The sequence below is a fragment of the Rhineura floridana genome, chromosome 2 (assembly GCF_030035675.1).
Source record: "Rhineura floridana isolate rRhiFlo1 chromosome 2, rRhiFlo1.hap2, whole genome shotgun sequence".
NCBI lineage: Eukaryota > Metazoa > Chordata > Lepidosauria > Squamata > Rhineuridae > Rhineura > Rhineura floridana.
Window position 1 is genome coordinate 88230580 of NC_084481.1, and position 27300 is coordinate 88257879.

The 27300-nt window shown below is 41.1% G+C and overlaps 1 protein-coding gene across 15 annotated transcripts in view; it reads right to left on the bottom strand.

The window, feature by feature from the left end:
* Nucleotides 1-850: 850 nt before the first annotated feature.
* Nucleotides 851-27300, bottom strand: part of BIN1 (bridging integrator 1) — a 152150-nt gene continuing 125700 nt past the window's right edge. For 7 of the 15 annotated variants that reach the window (XM_061609206.1, XM_061609202.1, XM_061609200.1 and 4 more), the window contains 6 exons: nt 22674-22802; nt 21288-21368; nt 7865-7963; nt 6718-6828; nt 5318-5428; nt 851-2426 (listed from right to left, as the gene is read on the bottom strand). In XM_061609206.1, coding sequence (XP_061465190.1) covers nt 2319-2426; nt 5318-5428; nt 6718-6828; nt 7865-7963; nt 21288-21368; nt 22674-22802 — 639 coding nt within the window. In that variant the 3' untranslated portion in view covers nt 851-2318. The remainder of the gene's footprint in view (nt 2427-5317; nt 5429-6717; nt 6829-7864; nt 7964-21287; nt 21369-22673; nt 22803-27300) is intronic. The other 8 variants (XM_061609201.1, XM_061609212.1, XM_061609213.1 and 5 more) reach the window with 4 other exon arrangements.

Here is a 27300-nt window from a genome sequence, read left to right on the forward strand (position 1 = left end):
CTCTCACATATCTCTGATTCTACGAACTATTTTAAACTAAGCTGGATTTTTGTTTTTAGTGGTGTAATTTGGCTTAACATGCTTTCCTAAAAGCAGCCTACATTTTGTAAGATTAGTCGATACAACAGGTTCCCACGTGTTCCAGTGCAGGAGGGGGTAGCCTGTCCTAGAGGAATCCCTTCAAGGCAAATAAGAAATAAAATTGAAAAATCCAAAGTGGAGCTTGGAAGTAAATTAACTCAGCCATAAAAGGATGTGAAGAGCTCAGTGGCTGCATCAGTCATTCAAGTAATACTACAGAATTCAGTTGTGTTGGGAGGAAACAAACCTGTTGCTATAGATGCTAGGAGCATTGTTAACTTTGAAAACTGCCTAGCAACTTGCTTGATCATCACTATACACAAAACAACAAATGAAACAGGAGCAATTGAGCAACATGAATTCAAATATATAAATGGAAGGAGTGGTTTTCCAACTTTCCACCATGAGGGAACTTTTTCTACATTGATTTGGCTACCCAGAAAACCCTGCATGTATGCTCTGTGTCCCCTGTGCTTTGCAAAGGAATCTGGGACACATTCTAGGGTGCACATTCAACGGGGCACTTGGCCAGTCTCGTTGCCTGCATGAACTGAAACTGCACGCTAGAGAACACCCAACTTGCTCCTGCAGCTCCACATTGAAATTATGGGCAAGTTGTCATTTAGGAAAGTTGGTTTTCCCAATGGGGACCTCCTGACCATCTTCTGAATAACCCCAGGATTTTCTAAAATACTAGTTGATAAGGTATCATTTCCATTCTTCCGTTTTAAGTTGCAATGGTTTAAAAATAAGAAATTTCAGCCAACAGTGATTTTTAAAATCAGGTTTAATATATTACATTTCCCCCCACCTGAGACTTATGAGCCACTTCACTGGGAAATAAATGTTTAGCAAGGAGTGAATTAACTGCTTCACCACCATGCTTTTCACAAAAAAATGACCCTCCAAGCAGCGCCAAGAGGTTGCATGGGTGCAACAGCATGCAGACATGTTCCTAGACAGGCAACTGCCTCTAGTGTCAGATTGCTAGTGCACATCACAAGTAAAAGAGGCATGGCAGGGGTGGATTGACTCACATATGTGCCCGCCTAGAAGACATCCCTACTGCAGAGCCAGCTACACTGGTGCAACTTTACAGACTGAGCATTTGGTTTTAACTTCTTATAGTGGAACATCAGCTGCAGGCATCACTGCTGGTTGGATTTGCCAAGCATAGAGCACCCCTATAGCTACATCAGAGCAAGTCACCATCCACTGTTGCAGCTGCTCAATACTTCTAAGAAGCTGTTCAGTATGTTCGCCAACTGCAGATGAGATAAAACAAGTGAATGGGGTTTTGCCTGCAGGGTTCTCTAAAAGATGGAGGAAACAAAAACTGCAAATGTTCCTTTTCCCCATGATAGTGTTTTGCAGATCTCTCTCCACCTCATCCTTTTAAATGCAGTAAAATGCTTTTAAATGCCCATTCCAAGCCTGCTTAACAAATCAGTAACAATTAGTTTTTGAAAAATCAAATAATGTTTATACTTTTACAATGTTTTTTAAAAGAACAAAACAAGCAAGTGCCAATGTACTATTTCAAATCACATATTTTGAAGGAGCTATGGATCTGGTGTAGCTTCCTCATTTTTCTTTCTGATGTGCATTTGCAGGCAATTTTGTTTGCATTATATGTAGAAAATCACAGTTCTTGTTACATTTTTTCAAAGGATGAACAACACACACACACACACACACAATCGTAATTTGTGAACACTGTACACTAACTATTTCTTTTCAACAGTATGACAGGCATTGGGCTTATGGCAGCAGGTGTGAATAATGTGCAGGGTCTGAAATCTAGGGGATGCCACATATGCAACCTCAGACACAAGACAGGTTGACTGCACCTTCCCACAAGGTAAACTTTAGTGTGTAGTTTCAGAGTTTTGGGACAGTTAGCATTTTGCAGCTTATGATGCAGGACATACCCTAATTCCAACTCACACCAAATGACTCAGCCACTTTGGTGACGAATGACCTGAACACCAACACCATTCAAATCAAAAGAAAAAAGGGTTTTTTTTCCAACCTGTCTTTCTTTATTACCTATATATTTGATAATACTTTGAATTCAGTGTACTTCTAAAAGCTTCTTTTCTGTGAAGAATCCAGCCTTTAGGCTTCTCTTCCTTTAAAATTCTCTATTACTTTTTGACTTTCCCCAGGAGAAGACGGGGTGAGGAAACATTTCTTGCTTTCTTGGTGCAGAGAAGCCAACAAGGAGCCTCAGGACCTCATTGCACCCGCTCTGTAAAATTCTCTGGGAAAACTCCTCGGCACTGGTCAAGTTCTCTGTGCTGAAGCCAATCAGATTCTTTCACACCCATCAGCCATCCTTCATCCTGCCAGAGAGAGAGAGAAAAAGGCGGGGGGGGAGAGAGAGAGAGAGACTGAAAGGGAGACAAAGTTTTTGCACAGTGTGAGAAACAAACAGGAGCCTATAACTCTTAGGTCATCAGAATTCACCTTGAGGAAATAACGCAATAAATTATTTATTGGTTATCACCAATTACTGTGGTTGTGAATAACCACTGGGCTTCTTTTCATTCAGTTAAGGTTTCATTGAATTGTTACAGACTCTACTTTCTGCACTGCATTACCATTTAACCTCTGTACATATTTTTCCCCTCATGAGTATATATACGTGTCTGCTAACACTCTATGCATCTGAAGAAGTGGACTCTAGTTCATGAAACATAACACAATACATTTATGGGACTTTAACATGCTACAAGTCTTTGCCTTTGTTCTTGGGTACATGAGGTTATGCCCAACACTACACAGAGTTCCCCTCCTCTCTTCCTGCCGTGCACCCTCAAAGCCTACTACCGGAGCAGATTTTCATGGCACATGGGGGGCTGCAGGGGGAAGGGGTGTAAGGGAAATTATTTTGTAATTATTTTGTGCAAGAAGAAATCTGTTGTGTGAGCAGAACAGCAGGGCTGGATACAACCCATTAAGTTTCCTAAGCTCCAGTGGTTTTAGTGTTTTGCCGGTCTTGCTGTCCATTTGGCAATTTCAAGCCTTATCTGAAGATGAAGCTACTTAGCTACATACAGCATTGACCATGACAGCCTTCAGTTAAAATACTGTTGCTAAGTATTTTGTGGATTGTATGTTAACTGTTTTCTATTTAGCGTGCAACACCAAAATAGGTCCTCTAGGTTTTCCTGCAATGAATATACACATATAAATTTGTTGATGCATATCTCAGGCAAAATGTCTCAGTTTACTGAAAGATAAAATTATGCCAAGCCTTAGTTGCATTCCTGCAGAACTATCCATAATACCAGATAACACTCCCCCCCACAAAAAAACACCTCCTAATGTCAGCAGATTGGCTGATGGCTCCCTAGTCTAGATTCAAGACTAATGAGCAATCCTTTGACAACAGATGACCGACCAGATGTGAACAAGTAAGGTTACTGAGACCACTCATAAAAGGTGCTAGATTAACTTCACAACAAACTGTGAGGAGCTGTCCACAGAGAGAAGCTCTCCTGTTACAGAACTTATCACTACATTCTTGCCTTGTATGCAGAGTCTATATGGCGTCTACAGAACTGCAGTGCTAGTGAATTCCTACTCCAGAGCTTGAAACATCACTCAACACTTCATTGCAAAGTTGCTGAAAATCTCTTGTGATTGGCTTCAACCTCTTCTTTCCCGAAGCACTTCATTCAGTTGCACTGGCAAGCTTCTACAGACTCTAGAGCAGGCCTAATTAGGTCTGGCATGGGCCCTAGTTTGACCCATGAGGCCATTCCCCACAACCCATGCCAATAGGTGACACCAAGTGTGGGGCAGATACAACTGGGAGCTTAAAGTGAGCTTCTGCTTGTTCCTTTGCAAGTGGGGCTCCTTGTGATCAGAACTGAGAGGGAGCCGCACTGGGATGGCTGGAGTCAAAAACTCCCTAGTGCAGGTGAGGAGACTGGAGGAACCAGTTTGGATTCAATACAAACTGCTTCTGCAAAAAGGACTTCAGGGGGGCTCCCTGTAACCACCATTTTCTGCTGATTGGCATGAAAACACATCTTTAAAGGGGGTTGCTATAACCACCAATCAGCTGATCAGTAGTTGCAGCAAAATTCTTTGAAAGGTGTCAATCACTTGACCTCATTACGACAGGTGTGCAGTCCTGCCCACTTGTCAAAGTTGGCCCACAGAAGGTGGGAGATGGACTGCCTTCAAGTCGATCCCGACTTATGGTGACCCTATGAATAGGGTTTTCATGGTAAGTGGTATTCAGATGTGGTTTTACCATTGCCTCCCTCTGAGGCTGAGAGGCAGTGACTGGCCCAAGGTCACCCAATGAGCTTCATGGCGGTGTGGGGATTCGAACCCTGGTCTCCCAGGGCGTAGTCCAACACCTTAACCACTACACTGACCGGATCCAGTTCCCTATGCCTGTTGTACAGTAACTACAACACAGAAGAAAAGGAAGACATCCATTGTCAGCAGAACTGCTTCTCCAGCTCATGATATAATGTTAACGTGTAAGATAAACAGGTAAGGATTGTTTAAATGGAAGTGATGTGCTATGGGTAAGAAGAGATGTTCCTAATTCCAGTTCTCACTTTAGGAAGGAAGCTTGCCTTCAAACAAAAGCAATAAAGTCTTGCTCTCTATGTAGAGACACAATGCCATCTACTGGTCAGCTGCTATTGTGGCACTGAAAAACTGAAGACGATTATATTCTGGGCATTTCCACACATGAGGCATAAAGCGGCTCTTGCATCAATGGGCCTGAATGCCCATTCACCTCAGCTTTCTCTTCTATGAGAACAACATGAGCAACAATCATGTTAACATAATGAGAAAATATTCAAAGGCTATACCCATTGTTTGCATAAGGCACTCGGGAAAATGGAAATGCCACAGCAATGGTGGGTTGCAACAGCAAGAACAGGCATCTTTGTAAGGTAAGGAAGTCGCACCTTTACAAGGGGCTGGTGGGCTACTTCAGACAATTTGGTGGGCTTCATCTGGCTGGCAGGCCACAGGTTTGCCACCCTGTTCTAGACTAACCCTTTCAAAGAATCAAGCAGATTGTTATTTAGGAGCCTTGGGTCTCCCAATTTATCAGGTTAAGCTGACTCTTTTGATCTGAAGGTCACACACATAGGAGAATGGGGATTTGAAACCAAGTCATTCTAGTCCAGATCCAGTGCTCTACACATTATACCATACTGCATATGAAACAAAAACAAATAACAAGAATTTCACATACTCTCCCTACCTGCTCCTCAGGGTTGTCAAATGGAATCACCAGGACAATATCCCCAGCCTTCAGTTGGAGTTCATCACTGTCAGTGGCCCCATAGTCATGCATGGCTTGCACCTGCAAAGGAATAATGGCTCCTGTGAGGAGAGATCTTGCTCCATCTTATAAAGAAGGGCTGCTTCATTTTTATAGACCTCCAACCCACTGGTAACCCAAGCAAACAAGTAAGAACATTGGTATATTATCAGTTGTTCCACCTCTTCTTGCCCTGTATAGTATATCGATCCAGAAAGGCTCTGTGGCAGGATGATTCTCTCTGAAGGATATAAAGGAAAGGGCACATGAATGGCTGTTTTCTTTTGGTTCTTTAGCCAAATAAATTAGAAAAAGAGATACCTGGAGCAGTGCTTAAGATTGCAAAAGGATAGAAGGGGCCCATTTGTTGATGTTTGTGATGGCCTTAGCTACTATTTTAGAAGGTTACAGGGGAGGGTTATGATTCTGGCTAAAATTCAGGAATCAGAGGGTGGGATTTGTACATTTCATTAAGAACCCCCACCTTCCCTCTCATAAATAAATCCCTGGTCTGCTATGTACAAGTCAAAAGTATTTGCCCATTCTCCAGCAGGCATGGTCTCAAAGAAGCTGCCACATGAATTATTATCTCCTGTGTACAATCCAGTACACTTTTAGGACAATATCAGAAGGTGACTGGCCATCTGTAATGTGTGGATAACAGTGGCCTATCTTTCAAGGTGTGCTTTAAGGGTTACTGAAATAATGTATGAGAGTCCCTTTGCACATTTAAAAAGTGATACATAAATGTTACGTATTACAGTTTCAATAGCACTTAACATATATAATTGTTTACAATTCTTACCTAATTTCTTCTCACAACAGATCCAAAGTGGTCAGAGGCCACTCCTTCAGCATTATATACACTAAAGATGAGTTTCCCATATCCAAACCCACCGCTTCTAATGGCATGCACAAGCTCTCACCATGCCCTTAATCATGAGTAATACTGTCTTTTCCCCTTGGTTTGCCTTTATCTTTTATTCAACTGACATCAACCACAAATTAATTTTAATGCAATGCATTTTGGGATGCATGCCTGACTAAGGGTAAAAACATGCTCACTCTTCTGATGGTTCCAGTGCATTTCCACCTCTCTCTTCTGAAAACAGGGGCACGCTACACTAGTCAAACCCTTCCCTTTTTACTCTAAAACCTGGTGGGGGCAGCTTGAGTGCATTTTTAAAAATTCAACTTCAACGAGATTTCACAGCTGATTGGCAGAGCAACCCATTCCCCCTACAGGTATGGCTAACGGAAATGCTTTGCTCTGGCAGCTAGTGTGTTCATAGCCTGAGATAAATGTTCAGTTGCACATCTTTCACACTTACCTTAAACAGGAAACCTGGTGGCATGTCAGCCCTCTCAGAGAGGGCTCCACTCTCAACTGCTCCATTGACTGTGGTTGAGAAGGTCTCTACAACTACAGCAGGCAGAGAGCTCTAAGGATGGAAGTGAAGGGAGAGAAAGAATGACTGAGGTGAGAACACAACAAGTAGGCTTAAGAAAAAAACACAGAGGCCCATTGAACTGAACTGGTTCACCCCAAATAATTGCCAGCTATTAATCCTTCATTCAAGCATTTATTTAGGTGCCAGTGTTTGGAGTGTGTCCCCTCCCCGACTCTGGAGGTTGAAACTTATATCTCAGAGTAGCCACTGAAGTGAAGAGAATGACTCGTGACAAGATGGGAATTTAATCTGGGGGGGATCACAGAAGGTGGCAAATATTAGAGGAAAATCGGGGTGGTATAAAGATTAATGGAACACACAGCAGGTGTCTACCATAAGAGTATGAAGACATATAGGTTCACAGCAAGAGAAATAACTTCTTCTAAGCCTATTTTCTCCCTTTCCTTGATCTACAATAGGTACTTGTGTTTCTCTTGGAAGCCTCTGACCTCTATGTCCTCAGCATTGTTCTCATTCACTGAAATTAACAACTCGGTGACCTTGTGAAAGCAAAAAAAATTTTTTGCCTCAGGCCAGATTTCTTAGCATAGCCAGACATGGTAAGAAAATGGAAGCTGAACTTGAGGGAAGGAGAAAGAGACAGCTTCAGTCCTGGGGTCCTGAGCCTTTAGCCTTCATGATTTGCCTGGAGGGATCTGTTGGAGCAACAAAGGCTGTTGGATGATAATTAACTGAGACTGGAGAAATCACTGGAGATATTCTTTCTAATTCAGACCAACTGCAACTGCTGCTGCTACATAGTTAGGAGATTTTCTCATGAAAGGCCACCTAAAGATAATTAAAGGGCTTTGGTCAATAGTCATAAGCAAGCACATTGGGTCCCTCCACCAGGGATTCTGTCCACAATGTACTATTTGAAGAACAGAAGCTAGAACATTCTAACTTTAATGGGCTTCCATCTGATTGTGTTAAGGGAAGTAGTGATTAAATGCTGTATGCCAGCAATAAGAGAGAATGAGACCCCACCACCACCACCACCATCCCTCTCCCTTGCCTATGTTCTTACTGAAGCAGATCCTGAGTCAGGTTCGGTTTTAGCTGCTCCAGCTCCAGCTTCTTCTTCTTTGCCAGCTGCCTCAGCACCAGCAGGAACGGCTTCTGTGGACTGCAACACAAAAGCCAGTTAAACTCCTGGAACTCTAATGTGCCCAGGAGATCATGACCAGCATATTTTAGGGCATGCCTGAATCTGTAGGTCAGTGCTGAGAGGAGTTTGATCCCTTAGCTGCGCTGCAGCATCCACGCTGTTAAATCAGTTGGGTATCCCAGTTCAGGTGTTGGCACAGCTCCAGGCTGCACCACTTTGAGAAAGAGCAAAAGCTCCTGGTCTGGAATGTAACCTGGAGCATATCAAGTGAGCTGTTTACTAAGTCGCCATGGTTGTACTGTGGGGGTCCATCTCATCTGTCTCACGGGCATCTCCAAACATGAAGCTCACCGGAGGCTCATCTCTGAGGCTTCCCTTGGACTATTTATGCTAACTTGGGTTACGCAAGTGCTCTAGACAATTAAGATTTTGCATCTGCATTACAAAGCTGCTTGAAGCAAGAGCTATTGAAAACCCCACATCTGAAAGCACGCTTGATGTTCTAGTGCTGACCCTGTCTTTTGGCACATAAGCCAATAGCGTGCCTAGAAGGGCCTATTTTTTACACAATTGCAGGGTTATTGTTTGCATTGTCGCTACTGTATCTTTTATTTCTGTGAAAACCTGAGGTATTTCTTCACATAATTGTATTGCTTCAAAACTTACACATTTTGCCTGAAGTAAAATATTTAAATGTAGTTGACAAACTTCCTGCTGACAGGACTAGGGAAGGAAACATAGCTATGATGAACTCTAGTTTGACAATATACTTCATGATAACAACAGAACCTGTTGTTTGGACATCGGCTAACCAACTAATGCATAAACATAGAGTTCACTGTTCTAACTCAACAACAGTTAAAATAATAGACCTTGAGATATAATATGAAAATGGCATACACCCTGTAGATCAATTATACCACATAAACCTAGGCAGTTAGCAGCAGACAATAAGAATTGTGAACTGGTCCAAAGGCAGAGCTCCCCTTCCCACTGAGAAGAAAATTTATGCTATCAAAGACTGCCACCACCTGGCCACTGGAAAAGAGACTAGTAAGAACCCATCCAATTTCCTATCTCTCCACATTTAATCCATAGGGATTATATGAATCTCAAACCTACAGTAAAGTAAAGCCTATCAGAGATTTACATAAGAAACATTGATGATAGAGCCTATGGTACACAGAGAGACAAAGGCCTCACTTGCTAAGTTTCACCTATTAAAGTGTTGCTCTGAGGAAGACCAGAGATAAATTCAGGGTATTCCAAGGTGAACTTCCACACACATTTTTTTCCAAACCATCCTAGTAATTATATATTGGGGGAGAGGGTATAAAAAACAAAAAAATAAATCTATGCGCCCCCCCAAGTCTCTGGGGATAAATTCAGGGTATTCCAGGGCAAACAATTCCAGTGCTGCTTAAAAGTACTTCCTTGGTCTCTCTTCCACAGCTAGCGATGAAAGACAAAAATGCAGTTTTCAGTGCATTCATATCAAGTTTTGACAAGCGATTGTTGTAAAGCATGGTGGATTTACAAATCATATTTCAATCTTCCTGCCTTCCACACGATTTCCCCCCCATACCATCCTGGTAGTTACATATTGGGGGAGAGGGTATTTAAAAAGAAAAATAAATTTGTGCCCCCCCCCAATCTCTGGGGAAACTGACATCAGGGAAATCTTCACTGATTTCACCAACTTAACTTTTTTTCAAAAGTATATGATATGCACACTTGCGCTGGTACACTCAGTAATGATTAATTTTTAAAAATCAGTTACTGAAACTAATGAGGCTTTCCTCTGGCCTTATCAGTTTCACAGGAGACCCAAATACACATTATTTATTTATAGTGGTGGGTAGGTAATGCAGAAAGGAATGTTTCACACCATAACTTCATCAGCAACACCAAAGCTGCCAAGTCTATCTCCCTGTGCACAAATTAATAATCTTCACATCTCTTTTTAATATAACATACCATTCGCCACCATGAATTGAAACTTACATCTTGGCAAGTTAGGATAAGTAAGGTTACTTCTGAGTGCTGCAGACTTGGAGCTCTCAGAAGATGCCCAGTGTGGATCTCTGCACTGAAAAACATGACCAACCACTGGCCACAAGTTGGCACTATTTATGATGGAACTTTTCAGGGAAGTCATTCTAGAGCCTACTGTACCATGGAACTGGTACAAAGCTAATTGAACTATATATATTTGGACTAAAATATGCAAAAGCAGGGGAAATCTGAAACAGAGAGGGGGGGAGAGTTCTACGTTACCCACTTCAGGCATTTACAAAGGTATATGTTACCTAAAAGCTAAATGATGCAGGCCTAGTTATCCTGCTGTTAGAGGAAGCACATACTAGAACAGTCTAACATTAAAAAGGAATTCTCTAATATCTTCAATAATCACTATTATTATCACTGGACATAAAAACTACTACTACTTCTGAAGCCAACGTTTAATAATAAGAATACTGCTGGATCAGACCAAAAGTCCATCTAGTTAGGCATTCAACTTCCCATAGTGGCCAACCAGATGCCTATGGAAAGCCCACATGAAGAGCACGCAGGCAATGTTGCCGTACTACCTCTGAATCTGGACTTTTCATATACCTATCATGGGCTAGTATCAACTGATAGAATTCTCTATTCATTAGTCCCATTTAAAGTTGTCTAAGCTGGTGGCAAGAGATTAAAAAAAACACCTATGTGTTCTATGAAGAAGTACTATCATCTGTCCTGAGTCTGCTGCCCATCAATTTCATACTAGAACTCAGGATCACCCATTGGTGTGAGAGAGAAACTACTCTCTCTCCTCTGCCTTCATTTGCAACATTTTCCCCATGGGTTGTCTTTTTTCTATATTGCAATGCCCCAGACAATGCAGCCTTTGCTTGTAGGGGAGTTGTTCCAGCCCCCTTGTCATTTTGGTTTGCCCTTTTCTGCACCTTCCCCAATATCCTTTTTGTCATGAGGTGGCCAGGTTACAGTTTAATTTAAAGACATGTTCTAACATTTACAGATATATACTGCAGCACAGATATATGATCAACATAGGAACGGCAGTAGCCAGGTGGTAGCTCTTTTCTGTCTAGCTTTGCCCTTCTCCATGTCCTGCAATCATGGTCCCTTTTGTCTACATATGGATTTCCCAAGTCCATTCTCCCACATATCTTCTCATCTTTAACATAACAACTCAAACAAGAAACGTTTGAAATTACATATATGAAAGCAATGGGGTAAGTCTCATAAATTTACTCCAATCACAATCAATTTTGTTTACCCTGATAATGGAGTCAAGTAACTTGTGAAAGGGCATTTAGTAGATCTGTAGGTCACAAATCTGTACTTTCAAATCACATTATAATGTGATGTATAATGTGCAGGGCAGGAATGAAACTTGGCACGTACTAAATGCTCTCATTTTGCAAAAGTATCATTCTCAGTATGCTGAAAACTAAACAAACATACATACAAACATGACTTTAGTGGCACTTAGATGCCAGCAGATTAACGGAATGAAGCTACAGCAAGAACAAGCGTAATGTTAGCAATTCCCCTTTGCCAAAAAGCATTGAAGTCTCAAATTAAATTATTTGTTGCACTTATTGAAAACTTCCTTTTTTTGTGTCTTAGATGCATACTGTTATCCTCTTTTGTATGGCAGCAGCTTAATGGCAGGGTCACAGTGTGATAATTTTTTAAAAAAAATGTATTTTATAAATGGTTCCTTCCTTCAATCATCCTCAACACATCTTTATGGTGAATACATGGATGCTCACCCATCTCTAAAACCAACAATAAAAGACAGGTCAGACTATGACTTTTAATCACTAGTTCCCCCCCCCGCCCCGATAAATAGGTATGGAGGCATGCTTTACTACTATCTTGTGCCTAAGGAATGGCTAAACTGCGTGATAGATTTGCCATGGTCTTATGCATTCCATAGAATCACAATTGACTAAGGCCTCTGCTAGAGCACATCAGCCAAAACAAGACAGTTTTAAACACATGATGGTTTCCAACACTTTCACTTACTTGGCTAATCTCAGTCTCAGTGGTCTGGTCAGGCCAGTCCACCGCAAATGCACTATTGCTAGGATTATTGACCGGAAACTGATCCACAGATTGAATGCTGCTAGAGGGAGTCTTTTCAGGCTGATGGATGGAATTTGAGGGAGGGAGGGAAGGAGAAGAGAGAAACAGAGATGGGAGGAGACAGCATTGGGCATCGGTACAGAAAAATACAAAAATGAGAAGAGTGCAGTGAGAAGTAAAACAGTAAAATAATGAAATAATCTCAGAGTAAATAGATCAGCTGGCCAGGTATGAATCAAGTGCTCAGTAATTCTGGATGGATTGTGGGGGAAAGGCAGCATCAACATATCTGTGAACTCAATGCTCTGGCAAAAGTGTATCCATTGATTGACCTAGATGGTTCAATTTGGGATTGAGTGTATGGTTAGGGTGACAGGTAGAGCTTTATTGGTTACAGGGAATGCAGGTGGAACTGAGCCCTGAAAGGCTACTAATGCCAAGCATCAGTCAGCACAGTTCTCCAGAGGATGCTCTCTTGGTTTAGCCTTTTGAAGTCCATCCTTGGATACATCTAAAAATCCCTACTACACTGATAAATAGCTCTTGCTTTCTGCATCAGGGTTTTTATGCACTGCTGAACCCATGAAGGCAGGGCTGTCTTGGTGACCTCTCCTCTGTTGCAGAAGATGGGATCACATTTTGCCACTGAATCCAACATGCCAGTAGATTTAATTCCATAACATGGAAGGAAGTGCTTATATTCTTCAAAATAAATAAATCAAGGGATAAGAATGGCTGGGGGCAGGGTAAAGAGAGAGCAGGACACATGTGGCTATTACAGGGGCTTCAAGAAGGAATGGCCTCTAAATGTCTTTTCTGAGCAGTGGATTTCCAAGTGCAAAATACAAACTGTGAGCCAAATTTGAGTTTGGACTTCACAAGCGTATATGATAATTTTGGTTAATCTTGTCATATAACATATAGGGCAAATTATTTTATGCCATAATATATTCATGTCATTTTATCTGGAATCTAATTGTATAACTTATTTTGCTTTAAAAGCAGTCTTGCGCCATAGGCTGTTATAAATATTAAAACCCTAACTTTTTCCTTTACTTCTTTAAATGAAACACCTCACTGAAGAAAAGAGAATAAAGCAAATGAGGTTTAGCAACCCAGATCTGTTTCAGTCTCTTTCATATCAGACTGTTTGATATTGTTATCATATACTGAATATATTCCAAAATAGCTCCCCCATCCCCACCCCACCAATATCTGGGTCCTTGATGTCACAATAACTATCTATCACAATCCACAATACTTGGTTCTTTCCAGGAGCAAACAACAAGAGAAATCCACATGCAGAAGCCAACTTCTGTGTGCACAATAGATGCAGATGTGTATTTGAATATTCATTCATGCTCCTCTGGGTCTCACTGAATTGTTTTTTGATGCAGGCAGGTACACATTCCCATCCAGGGTTGTTTGTTTTGCTGTTGTACACAACTTAGAGCTGGTACAGAATACACTATCCAAATGGCAGTGATATTTGAAGATATGTAATGAAGGCAATTTTTTACAAGACATTGTTTAGATATAGTCTTAAGGGTACTTTCTGAGATCAAGTGAACTACATACAGTGATCATATCAGCACTGACTGAACATCCTTTTACAAAGAACTATTCCACTTAAAAACATCTGTATTTTGAATCTGAAATTAATGAATTGTCCGGCCAATAATTATTTTAGCTCTAACTTGAAAAGCACCCCCTTCAGCATTACACAAGGATATACATAAGCAAGCAGGGCACAACATAAGCAAGCCGAACAAATAACAGCAGAAGACAACTGAAATAAAAGGCTGCAGGTCAGAGAGAAACTGTAGCTGATAATCTCTATTCACTTTGGGATAGGTGCTTAACTGCAATGCCACAATTAAAGCTAAGATAATTGATATCACATGGTTTGAGGAAATGCAGTGCTCATTTCTACACTGCACCATTTTTCTGGTGTAGCTGCATACAAACATGGTGACTGTGCAAGAAAGACCACAGAGTATTGTGTTATTTCACTACCACAGTTGCTGTAATATCTCCCATTTGATTGGGCTGCTACCATCTGCACTAGAAATGTGGCAGAACACAGTACCTTGGTACTGTACTTTTGAAGCCACTTCTTTTGAAGTACCTCACAATTTCTTCTCCCACTTCCTGCTTTTAATTGTTATTTTTACAGACGGTGTGTTTTGAGCAACAAGGCCTCTGTGTGACTTTAAGACGTGCCTCACTCTCAACTAGGGCTGTGAGCTTTTATATCAATATGTGAGCTTTTATATCAATAGTCAGAACTTTAGTTATGTAATTGCAAACACCAACTCTAATCAGGAAGGGCAAATTTTCACTGAGGTGAGACTTAAGTCATACTTACTCATTTTCTAAGGCTATCTAGCTTCTCAGTGTTACTTTTATACAGAATGAAATGTATAAAAGAAGGCCCTTCCAACAATAAGTTTTATCACTTATTATCTTCTAAGAGTTATTTTGCACCTCCCTTCAGAAGGCATCTACACTGAAGTTTTGATAATACACAAATATATTCATATTTAAATTAGATAATTGATGGTAGTGCTAACAATTCTTTAATCAACAGACTGCTATAGTTTTGATGCAGTTAAACCCTACTGTACAATAATATATATTTCCGTTGAAAAAAATAGTGAGGAAAATAAGGGAAGGCAAGGAGATTCATACATCTCTTGATCTAATCCTAATGGCTAGACGTCTAGTGCCATTCTACATATTGTGAGGACAGAATCTATTCACTGAATCTTTACAAATGGGAGAGGGAAGTGGGGAGGAAAACGCTTAGGAAGGTAACAGCAAAGCTACTTGGGTCAGGGGAGTCACAGTCAGTTTCTGGAGATAAGGCCATTAATGATAAAGGTACAAGGGGAAATCAGACCAAGTCAGTCCTTTTTAAAGGCCAATTGCCCCTCAAAAGGCATCTGATGGCAAATGTAAGTAACCCAAATGAGCAAACTTCAATTTTAGCTTAGAACAAATGAAGTAGCCTCCTGTGAAGACATAGAACTAATAAAAACAGAGAATGCACAAAGGCAATGAACAAAGATTGCTTGTTAGCAGGCAGAGAGCAAGGAAAGATATACATCTCAACATGTCCAAAATGTTATGGAGAAAGCCTGGAAATGACAAGCCATTGAATGGATTCATCAATTTGATTTATCCCAGCTGAATATCTGGCAGCATAACACAAAAGGAGAGGCTGGTTTCTGCTACAGTAATTGAGAAATCTCCCATTTCTGCTATTAGTGTCCCATGGTAGTAAAACAACAACAAAGCAGTATACAAAATATCTGGATAAGATAAGAATTTGTTTGGTGGCAGTTGAGAAGTATGCATACACAATCAAGAGACAGGAAAGGACATGCAGGTTTTTTTGAAAGGAGAAAAAGCAACAGTAAGGTCTACAATTATCACAGTAACAAGGTTTATGCTTCAGGAAATGCCATTAACAATATGCAATACCTCAGCACAAGGGATGGAGATTTCTATTCAGAGTACCCGATAAAAGGCAGAAGAGGTTGTAGCTGTAACATACCACTTAGATCAATGCACAGAAGAGGATGAGAATAAAAGGTCAAGACAAGCATGATAATGTTTGCATGATAAAGACACAGAAGTACGCACACATGCCAAGCAGCACATGGTAGAATGTATTGCACTGAAAGCTGTATTAATAGAAATCTTACCTCCCATAAATCCCAAGGCAAAGACTAAGTATAGCAAAGAGCAACAGGAATAAAAACACATTGAGAAGTCATTATTTCAGCCAATGCAGAACGTGCAAACATACGAACTCTCCATGATCACCCAGGGGATTCCTCCAACCTAATTTAAAGGCAGGCATTTAAGGTGGTATCAGTGATATCCATCAGTAGAAGAAGGAGGGAGGCAATTTTAGTGATGCCCCCTCCCCACTGAAGCCTCCTGTGCCATCTCCCCCCCAAATAAATCTGCTCTGGAGGGGATTTGTTCTGCTGACACCATTGGATACCAACCTTGATACATTATCATTCATTGACATTCACGCAAACTTATTGCCAATCTTTTGGATTCTCCATTTCAGTAGTCCTGCTCTTTAACTTAACTAACTGCCAACTAATAGTTTACAATGTACTAGATGGCCAGTTTTCATCTCACTGTGTTGCAGTTTCTGCATCTGCCACATGAGGGGGGATCCCTGTGGAGCTAAAGAGGCTCTGCAATTAATGTATGCTAGGAGTGCCATCATCATCATCATGAAATTTATGAATCACCTTCTACATGCATCTCAACATGAATTACAACCGTATCATAAAAACAGCAACAAATAGTTTTGAAAACAGCAACAAAACACAACTGAAGATAGGTGTTCATGTCTTTATTGTTGTAAAACCTTTTATCCAGCTGGAAAAGCTTTTTGAAACAAAAATGTCTTCAATTGTTTCCAGAAAGTACAGAGAGTGGCCGCCTGTCATATTTCAACAGGAATGCTATTCTATAGAACAGGGGCAGCAACAATGAAAGCCCTGCTCCAAGTTACTTTGGAGCAGGCTTCTGATAATTTAGTAACTTGAAGGAAAACTCAGCTGCCAACTACAGTGACCTTGTGGGTAGACAAGGGATAAAGTAGTCTCTCAAGTAACCTGAGTTCTATGGGGCCTTATGTGTTATTACCAAAACCTTGCCTTGGCCTGGTAGCAGATTGGCAGCCAGTACAAATCCCACAAACAAGATGTAATATGATGGTGGTATTTACACCCCACAAGCAGTCTAGCTGCTGTATTCTGCAGTAGCTGCAGCCTCTGGACCAACCTCAAGGGTAGCCCCAGGGCTGGTGCCAAGCTTGACTGGGCCCTTGAGCACTAGTCTGGCCCAGGCCCACAGCAACGTACAGCCCAACAACCCCTCCCTATACTGGCAGTGCAGGGCTTAAATAATCTTGCCTGCCCCACCTACCTATTGCATCAGTATGTATGCCATGCATGCACACCTACCATCATACCAAGATGGCGGCAGGGGCATCAACTCCTCAGTGATGCTCCCACTACCATCTCGGGTGATGGCAGGCATGTGTGCACAACAGATGGGGTGTCAGCACTGATGCTCAAATGCAACAGGTAGGTGGAATGGGCAGTCTTATTGAAGTTGTGTTGGGGGGGCATGGGAGCTCCAGGAAGCTCCCGCTCCATGATCTGCAGCAGCACCAGGTCACATGACCCAACACTGCTGTAGATCATGGAGGGGGAGTACTACCCTCCCAGCCTAAGAAGGGGCCCCTCAGGGCCACAGGGGCCCTCAGCCAGAGCCCAACCTGGCTACCCACTGGTGCCAGGCATGGGTGGCCTCACACAGAACACATTACAGAAATCCAGCATGATAGTCCACCCTGTTGCAAAATTGTTCTGGAGTGCATTGTGCCTTGGCTGTATTTGTTTCATGAAGATGGAACATATTGTTCTCACAAAGCACCAGCAAAAGCCATCATGCAAGAGGGAAGAAGAAAAAATATGGTAATTCAGTTCCACCCTGGACAATATTGTGTGTGCACAAATCACTATGATCACATATGTACACACCCCTTCCCTTCATGGCTGATGAGGTCTCCATTGTCTAACATTTCATGTAGTGAAGGAATGGCAATGGTAAACCAACCTGGGCTGCAGGAGTAGGTGACTTCCCTACAGGGCTGTTATCTGCTTTAATGGGATCAAAATCCAGATCCAGCAGGCTGGCTCCCTCCTGGAAGGGCCCAGGGGCATCAAACTTGCAGCATTAAGGAAGAAAAGCAGTATTGTGTATTAGTTAGATATAGGAAGCAGTTGGTATGTGGAAGGTATTATCCAGGAGCTGAAGGTGCAAAAGAGATGCATACAACTGTATGGTACAAACAACAAATGCTCACAGTGTGCTCTTCATTTTTGCAAAAATGCAGTCATGACAACAAAGCATCAGTATTCCACATAGCCTGAGCAGTGTTCATGTTACCATCAATCATGTCTATCATGCCACAGCTCCAGATAGTGTAGAAGGGATCTTTAGGTTGCCATCATCAATGATCTTTCCAAACAGGGCCCCTAACTGCAATTTAGAATTTCAGTCCTACCTAAAATCCTGGCAGTTGCAACTTTCAGTACATCTATGCCACTGCTCTAGTCTAGGTACTTTGAACTTAAAAGGAGGCAGGTATGCATGATGTGGATAGCATTTTCAGTGAAAACCTCTACATTAGCCTCACAGCATAGGAATATCACCATAGTCAGCAACACAATAGATTCTTTCCTGTTTAGATCTTAGCTTTTGCAATGTATTTCTCTGTTGGTCTGCTCATATTTTAATGTTTTGCATACTCTGATATTATTTCCAATTATAATAAATTATGCCAGTTCTGTTATATACCTTCCAAAATTTGCATCCAATCAAGAAGTTCCCTTTTCAGCCAGGATGTTATATTATCTTATTAACTGGAAGTATTCTATTGGGGTTACAAAGTAGCACATTTTCTTTGCACGAGCAATATCAGCATCCATGGCAGTAGCATTCAAACTTTGAATAACGTACTTATTCCTGCAAGACTATTTACAAGCTACCTGTTTTTTTCCAGCTTGCTGTTTCTGAAAGAAATTCTGTCCAAAGATTGTACCATGGCTCTACTATTCAAGCAATTGCCTTGATAGCTCTTCTGGTCTAACACAAAGTAATATAAAGTTTCTGAACCAAACCAAGACACAACACTAAAATTTTCTGAAACACTGGGTTATCTGGTAAAAGCAAACATAAATATACCAACCAAGGGAAACTAAATTGCCAGTGTTGCCAAGCCAAAGCCTTGATCAATTACACACACACACACAATTTCAAGAGACAAACTCCTAGCACATTACTTTCCACACTGTTTCTTAACAGCAGCACTTCATATTTCAAGTTTAACTTTCCTTGTGCCACTCATTAGTTCCCACTGATATGAGAATTTTCAATGGAGATTGTTTTCTGGCTTGCCGTTTCAGCTCAAATAAATTTAAATCTTAAAAGGTTATACGATAGCCACAATTTGTCACCCTAAAGAATTCTTATGTAGTTTTCCACTGGAGAAATAACTTCTGGAAACTCATTTTTTATGTTTGACTTTGAACAAAAAATGAAGTCAAAAGGTATAACCATGCTGGAATCTTACCTGTCACCCAAGAGTCACCTGCACCAGGTGTCTAGGATTCCTCTGTTAGTTTGCCCTCCCTCCCCTCCAAAATAATTAGCCACCATAAAACAAAAAAATTAGAAAAAATCACATACAGTACATGAAATCCAACAGCCATAGGTTTTTCTGATGGTTTCTGATCTAAGAATCAAACATCCATTGGAAACCCAGGCTCCTTTGGAAAGATGCTGTCCGTTCCAGGTGTCCTGGATTCTGAACTCGTCCCAAGCTAAATGCTCAGTTTAGTGTTTTTACACAGAAATGTACAATATAAAACAGAGTAAGAGTTGTTGATGCATGCTACAAGGAAAGGATGGGTATGAGCAAGGATGGGAGACTACTCAGTGGCCCACGGCTTTCTCAGATATCAAAGCATATAAGGAATATACAGCCAGAATGATGGCAGCCCCTTGGTTGTCCTGACAACTCTTCTCATATTCCGTCTTTGCTTCCCTGTTACTGCAAAGCCTACATTCTCTTTCATAGCTTCCCACAGTATTTCCTGTTACCTCTGCGACCTTGTCTAGGGCTTTTGTGTCTTCTTTAAGAAGAAAAATTAAAAGAAAAAAATGCTTGCTTTTGTGTTTAATTCACAGCCCTAAGGTCCACCTTCTGCCTATCACCAAAGGCCAAACTAGATATGAGGTGGGTGGTCTCCAATTAAGATTTCCTAGTGGTTTTTTAAAATTATTTTTAAATAACTAATTAGCAGCCTCACACAGCTGCTTTGAAGATTGGGGAAATGGCATGCTGGGAGAGGGTATTTCACCCTTTCCCCTATTGTCCTTATCTGTACCCATCTCCTCCCCCACCCCTGAGCTAATAGTAGCTTTGGGAAGTGATTTAGATCAGGGAATAGGACAAGAATTAAGCATCCTCTTCCAGAGCACCACTCCTCCAATCTTTGAAGTAGCCATGCAAGGCTGCTAATCAGTCCAAAGTCAGCTTTATTTTCTCTATAAGAATTAACCTCCCAAGGCACAGTTTTTAAGAAGTCAAAAAGGTTTTAAAAACCACATACACATGAGAATTTTGAAAGAAAGAGCCACTAACAGGAAGTGAAATCCCAGGCCGCTCTTTTTTTTTTTTTTTTTTTTGCAGGGCTGGCAGAACATTTAGAAATTTTCTGCTTAAAATTCCATTCCCCAACTCATTAAAAAATATACTAAATTAAGAACGATTTGGACAGCTCTAATACTTTCCAAAATCTGCCTCCTGAAGCAATGATCTTGCAGTACCTCATGGTAGGACTAATTCTGCCTACTTGCAGATCCATTCATTATTGTTTTTGCATTTGGGCACTGTAGGTGTTTCTCCACAGACATTCTTCCAAGAGTCCCTTAGCTGAACAGATCCTGGACAGACTCATTTACGTATTTTTCACAAATGTAAACATAAAGCTCAGCTCATACACACTATTCCCAACATCCTCTTCTGTGTTGTATTAAGAACTTTTTTTTCTACAGGGTCCTCTTTTTTCCCTTGTAGTTCCTGTGTTTCTGATCCTTCTTTCCAATCATCTCTCAGAGGAGACCTGCACACATATATGTTCCCCTTACCTATTAAAATCAAGGCCTGATTGAGACAGATGTGAAGACCTGTCATTTTTTCTTTATGCTATTGCACAAATGGGGAACCTGTGACCTTCCAGATGTTTTTGGACTCCAACTCTTATCAGTCAAAAAGAGCAGGGATCTAGTCTAGTCAAAAAGACTTCTGGAGGGTCACAGGTTCCCTACCCTGCTCTTCTAGAGCAGGCCCATATCTATATGGTTGCTACTTCTTGGCCAGACAGAAAGCTATGTTTGGAACTCATCTCTCTGTGTTAATTTATTTCAGAACATTCCAAACAAATGTCCCTAGCACTGACCAAGGCCTACTGGTTTTTTTAAAAAATAGGTTAAAATCTAACTAAGCGGCAGCATTATTATCTCCCTTTGCACCCCACTCTCAATAAGGAATCCTAATCTGTTTTAGAACCATGTGCACTCTCCACCTGACTGTGAGGTAATCCCACAACCCTTGTAACCTGTGGCCTACACTTGCCTTTTCTCCCAACTCCAGGCCCCTCACGCAACGTTTCAGCCGTCGAACAGGAGGAAGAGGTAAAAGCCGCAGGCCACCGCGCTGAGGTAGGGAAGGAAGAGCGGAGTCAGGAAACAGAACTGCTAGAGGTGTCAATGTTTTTTATGAATAATGAAAAAAAATAAAATATATACATCACAATGATGATGTTGATGAAAAGTTGTGAGAATGCAGCCAGAAAACTGGTCAGGCTATGCTTTTTTTCTTCCCTCAAAGGGGTAAGAATTAAGTCATTCCTAGTAACTCCCTCAGGCAGTAAGCTACAATAGAATACTTTGTTTTCAATCAGTTTCCCAAGCTTTAAAAGATTGCCTTGAGAGGTCATGAGATTCGAAGAGCTTATAGATGCTAGTGACTTAAAAAAAAATTAACTGTAGGCCCAGGGCCAGGAATGACCTGTCTGGAGGTTGTCCGCAAAGCATCTAAAAGTCAATGACACAAAACCTATTTAACTTGAAAAACTCTAATTAATAAGCACAAGCCATGCCTTCCCAACCCTTGAAGGGCAGACTAGGGTTTTATACTAGTAGAGGCAGTTAAAACTATACAGGCACTTCACTTATCACTGGGTGTGCCTTTAAAAAAGCACAGCCCCTGTTCATATATTTAAGAATTTCACAATTTTTACCAAGAGAGGGGAAGTAACCTATGAACCAGGGAGACCATGCTAGTGCCCAATTACAAAAGGACCCCCATTGCACAATTCTCTTCCCCCCCCCGCTCTTAGAAAAATAAAGTTGACAGAGCTTCTAAACTTTAAGTTACTTTCATCGCTCCAACCACTTTCGCCTCTGCCCCCACCTACCCTAGAAGGCTTCCCAGAAGGGAATGCAACCCTCAGGCTGAAAAAGTTCCCCACCCTGTACTAAAGGGTTGGAGTCATCATGCACGTCCTTGATCCATACCTCACTTCCTCCACATGGCTACAGTGCTGGGACCCCTTCACAGGACGGACTTTTTTTTTTAAGTTATGAACTGGGAGACAATGCTCTGCAAAAATAATGCCTTCCCTCCCCACTCTCCTGTTTAGCTGTGGAGAAATGGTTTGATCTCCATGGCTTTGATGAAACGCTTTGGGGGGAAAATATGGTGGAACCTCTCCATACCTTCTGTCTCCCTCTTTGTTCTACCTCAATCACAAATAGATTCCAGTCTAATAACATGGGATAACACTCAATGGCCATTTTGCCCAGTTCAGATCATGTTGGCTCTTTCCTTACATTCACCTTACCCTGCACTGAGCAGTTTTCATGGCCTGACACCTCTACAGAAAGGACCAAAAAAAAAGTGAAGGTGAAGCAGATAGAGGAGAGGGCAAGAGAGGGCAGGGAAGAAGGAGAAGCTAACCTGTGAGGGGGTTGTCACACTGATCTCTGGGACAAAATTGTCATCAAACAGGTTGATGATGTTCTCCTGCTTCATCTCCTTGGACGGAGTGAGTTTTGGAGGTGGCGGCACGGGAGGGCCTTTCCGCAACTGCATGCAAGCAAACACATGGCGACAGCACAGACAGCAACACCCAAAAAACCAGAGAAAGGAACCAGGTTAGAAAAAAACTAAAAACAAAAACATACACAACTGGAGGTGGATCTAGAGGGATGTGCAAACAAATACACATGGGAGGAGGGAGAAACAATCACACACTCCCAAAAGAAGGCTTCGCACCATTAGTTACACTTCAGTCGTGGGCAGGTCTCCCTTCTGCAGAGGAGAAGCGTAACACAATTAATATGCATAAGACAGGTCATGCATACATGATTAGAATCTGTGCAACCTTCTGGCGTACAAGAAGGGAATTCACATACTACAATAAAAAGTGCCAAGGAGCCCGGAAGATAGCAGCACTACTTGTGGCAGCAATAGCTGTCTGCATACAGAGAAAGAAGATACCAAAGCCAGCTTGACTGATTCCTAAAAACAGGACTCCTCCCAACACTGTGAAATCCAATATTTATGAGTGGCCTTGGGACAACTCTTCACCACTTTCAATGGGTTTTCTGAAGCCTAAATATGAACAAGATACAAACTAGCAGAAACTGGGGTCCAATTCTTTTTGGAGTCACAGCATTTCTGTGAGATAATCACAGATTATGTGATACGTAATCACAAGAGTAAGATTAGGCTGGTCTGGGAATCCATATTCTCCCAGCATATGTTATATTGAGGCTTTTATTTTTATTTTTAACATCATGGGCCACCCTTGGGGGTCACATTATCCGTATCAGTTACACCAAGATTTTCTTCTCCTTCATTTCCTTTCTCAGATCTTAACTTGGTGTTATGCTTTTACCGAACACACTAAGAAACCTACATTAGCTGGGATGAGTCTCATTTCTAGGTAGAATGTCAGAGCAGGAGGCTGATATTCAGTGGCATTTTGCTGCTTGATCATTCCAAAAATGTACAATATTTTGACTGGGAAACAAAACTCTTGTGCTGCCTTACCTAGGATAACAGGTCTAGTTTTCCAAAATGGTGTGAACATGAACAAGTTAAGCTACACACTAGAGTTGTTGACAGTCAATCAATCAGTCCATCAGGGTAACTTCGATTGTCTCAGGAAATGCCAAAATGAATTGAGTCGCATAATTCGCACACTTGCTTTTTGCAACACAGTGACTTATCTCTTGGTTTAACACTTTAACTGCAGACCTGCATTTAATGCACAAGATGGCGCTGCCATTTCAAAAGTATGTTTATCAACTGGTTGATAATTAAAAGCTTCAGATATTCTTGCACAGGAATGGGCAGAAGGTAGATTGGGATTGGGATCACTTCATAGAAGATCTCTGGACAAATTGCAGCAGAATGGCAAGACTCCAAATTGTTTTAGCGATAAATATATTTGGGGGCAGAAATCTAAATTAGGCTACTGCTCAGAGAAACACTGTTACTTCATTCTAAGAGCATGCCTGTCGTCATCCCCCAGGCACTATTACTTTCCTGGCTCAGGTTGGTGGACCTCAGGGGTTCTAATAAAAAGCAAAAGATCCTGCAAGCCTGCTCATTCTGTTCTAGCTCATGCCAATCAGGCTTCCTAAACAATATGAACAGCCATTATTAACAACAGCAGACATAACCTAGCAGTTTGGCTTTCAGTACAGAAATGACTGGAATGTCCAGGGCCTAGCTCTCTTGGAAAAGGCCATTCTTATAAATCACTGTATGAGGCAATATGGGTGTTTGTCTGCACTGCCGTCTTCCCCCATGCACACCCTTCTCACATTTTTTAAAACTTTGGAAAGTAATTGTACCCCTTCCTCCCCATTACCTGACAAACACTTCATCTGCACATATACCCACTGGGGACTACAAATCAAATGGAAACCATGCACACTCAATATGGCAATCTTCTGGCCACAATTGAGCAATGTGTCATTGTTTTTCACAGTTCTGGAGAAGCGGGCAAGCTATTTTGAGTAAGACAAAGACTTAGTTTTCTCACATGCCCTCTTCAAATGCTATTACATTTAATTGGAAAACTTTTAAAAAAACTATTTCTCTAACAAGAAAACCAAGAACACACCTTTAGCATTTCAGCATGCAGGTAATCCATTCTTATCATCTTCTGTTATAGTAGATGAATTCAGACAGTAACATTCAGACAGTGCTGTTAATAAAGGGTCCTTTAGAGAAAGTTTCCCCATACATTTTGACAACTCAGTCAGGGAAGGGGTTTTCCCACCTTTCTCTATCTTCTGCCACATCACCTGGACATACTTTATATTTATCCCTCTGAGATCTGTTGTTCCGCTTGCAATTTAATTTTTGTTGTTAGTCATAGGTTGTGTATTTTCCCATTAAATGGGTGCACTGTCCACTTTTATGTGCCTCTTGGGAGGTGGATTGATTTGTCTTCTCTTTTGCCATTTTTTTAAAAAAGTTCAGTGTTGATATATGTTTTAATAATGAATCCTTTCTATAACTGAGCAGGAGACTTTATTATATAAAGTTCCTTCCATGTGTACAACTCAAGATTTCATGGGCAGACAGAACTAGTAACAGACAAGAGTGCAGGTTGTTGTTTTTTAAAAAAAGAAATGCATTCTCTTTTTCCATCTCCTATTTCACAATAATGGGCCAAGGTACCTGTAGGTATACAGCAGGAAATTGTCTGCATTTTTAAAATATTTGATGCTGTTTGCATGAGGGGGTGGGGTTAAGAACAACCAATCATTGGGCTGATTAAGGCTCAACTGAACTCCATTCTCTCAGCATTGCCAAATCTTCTTTCAAAAGCTCACAATGAAGTTCTCCAGATTTTATTTCTTCCTCAACACACCCAATTTAGTAATTTACCAGCAGATATAAACTGAAGTATGGAAGAAGGTCTATTGGGAATATTTCTAAGTAATTAATAGATGTCCTGCTGAAGTGCTTTCATCATTGACTGTTTATATTCCATAACAAGTTATTGTGGGGAAATTAATGCATCCTTCTGCTGGTTTAAAAATCAAGTGTTTTGTGCCCTTTTGGATCTGCCTCTGGCATGTGAGCATACTAAATGAAACAACCAAGATTACTTACAATGTGTTAGCCTAAATATGCACGAAAGAGAACCACAGCTGACGGCAGTGTTTACCACAGATATTTTCTGTTTGTGCATTACCTTGACCAGTCCCCTAGATAGTACAGCAACCATGTTTCAAACGCAGGTAGCACAGTTGCAGGTTGGTTCATTAATTACTGTACTGGTCCCCAAAACAAATCAGACAGGCTTCAAATCAGTTCCTGTTCAAGAGTGGTCAAGTGATATCTTGTTTAAAATCCCATAAGCCATCTATTTACAAGCAGCAGCTCTTTCACCTTATCCTCTACCTTTGACCCAATGTGATGGCACAGTAGAGCAGAAGGGATAGTAGAAGCAACATTTAAATTACAACCAGAGAATACATCAGCATATATAGGAGAGCTTACCATTATGAGTCTGCTATATATAAATATCTGCAGGGCGGAAAACTACTGAACCGTACTGCACACATACAAACGCACTGAATAACAGTAATTTTTGTTTTGTGGACACATGAGCCCTTGCGCTACAAAATTTGTTCATGTAGGAAGGTAAAATATTCAGCCGCCTACTAACTGTTGACCCTGTATATGTGTAGCGAAACGGTGAGTTTTCTGCAGCCTAGTAAAAGAGAACAGATCAAAAAGAAATTGTTCCAGAGGCTGGGGGTAGTTCCAGGTGTAATTATAGTGCTGCATCAAAAGCCCAGCAAGCAGTACTTCAAAGGAGAAGTGCGTCTTGCAAGGGGGGGGGGTTCTTAGAGCTACCAACACTGTGCCACCCACCCTGCTCCTGATCTTATTAGGCTGTCTGAATTAGAAACAATTGGAAACCCTTCCAGGGGTACATCCAGGGTCTCTGCCACTTCTTTGATTGTCATTCTTAAAGCCGGAAAAAAAAACCCTTCAAATTTCCAATATAGCCACAATTCCCAAGCAAAGAGTAATTTGCTTCTTTTTCCAGCAATAAGGGAGTTAATATTCCAGGCCTGTTGACATCATCTGGCCAGCACAGTTCTTATCTCCCGCACGTCCAAGAATGCAAAACAAATTTGGTTCACAGCGCTGAACAATTAGTAACATACACGAACAGCAGATTCGTCTAAAGAAAGTAGTCCAAGAAAAAGTAGTCCCAGACATATATCAATCAAATAATCATCTAAATCAGATTTTCTCTTCGGGTAAGTTGCCCCTCATCCGTTTTAATCTTTATAGTTTCCAAATTCAGGCCAGCTTTTTACCATAAAGAATAAGATAAGCTTTTTAAATTTTCTTTCCTCCTCCTTAATTCCTTGTATAAAAGAGAGAAGTATAACTCACCCAGGTATCTTAATTGCTGATTCTTAAACAAATCTCTTTTACTGTAGTAATTTAAGCCAAATGATAAGATTAGACAGAAGAAAGCTCGCCCGTTGTGGATCGTTTAAAAGAAAAAACGTCTCGCTTTTTTCAGCCCAGCTTGCTG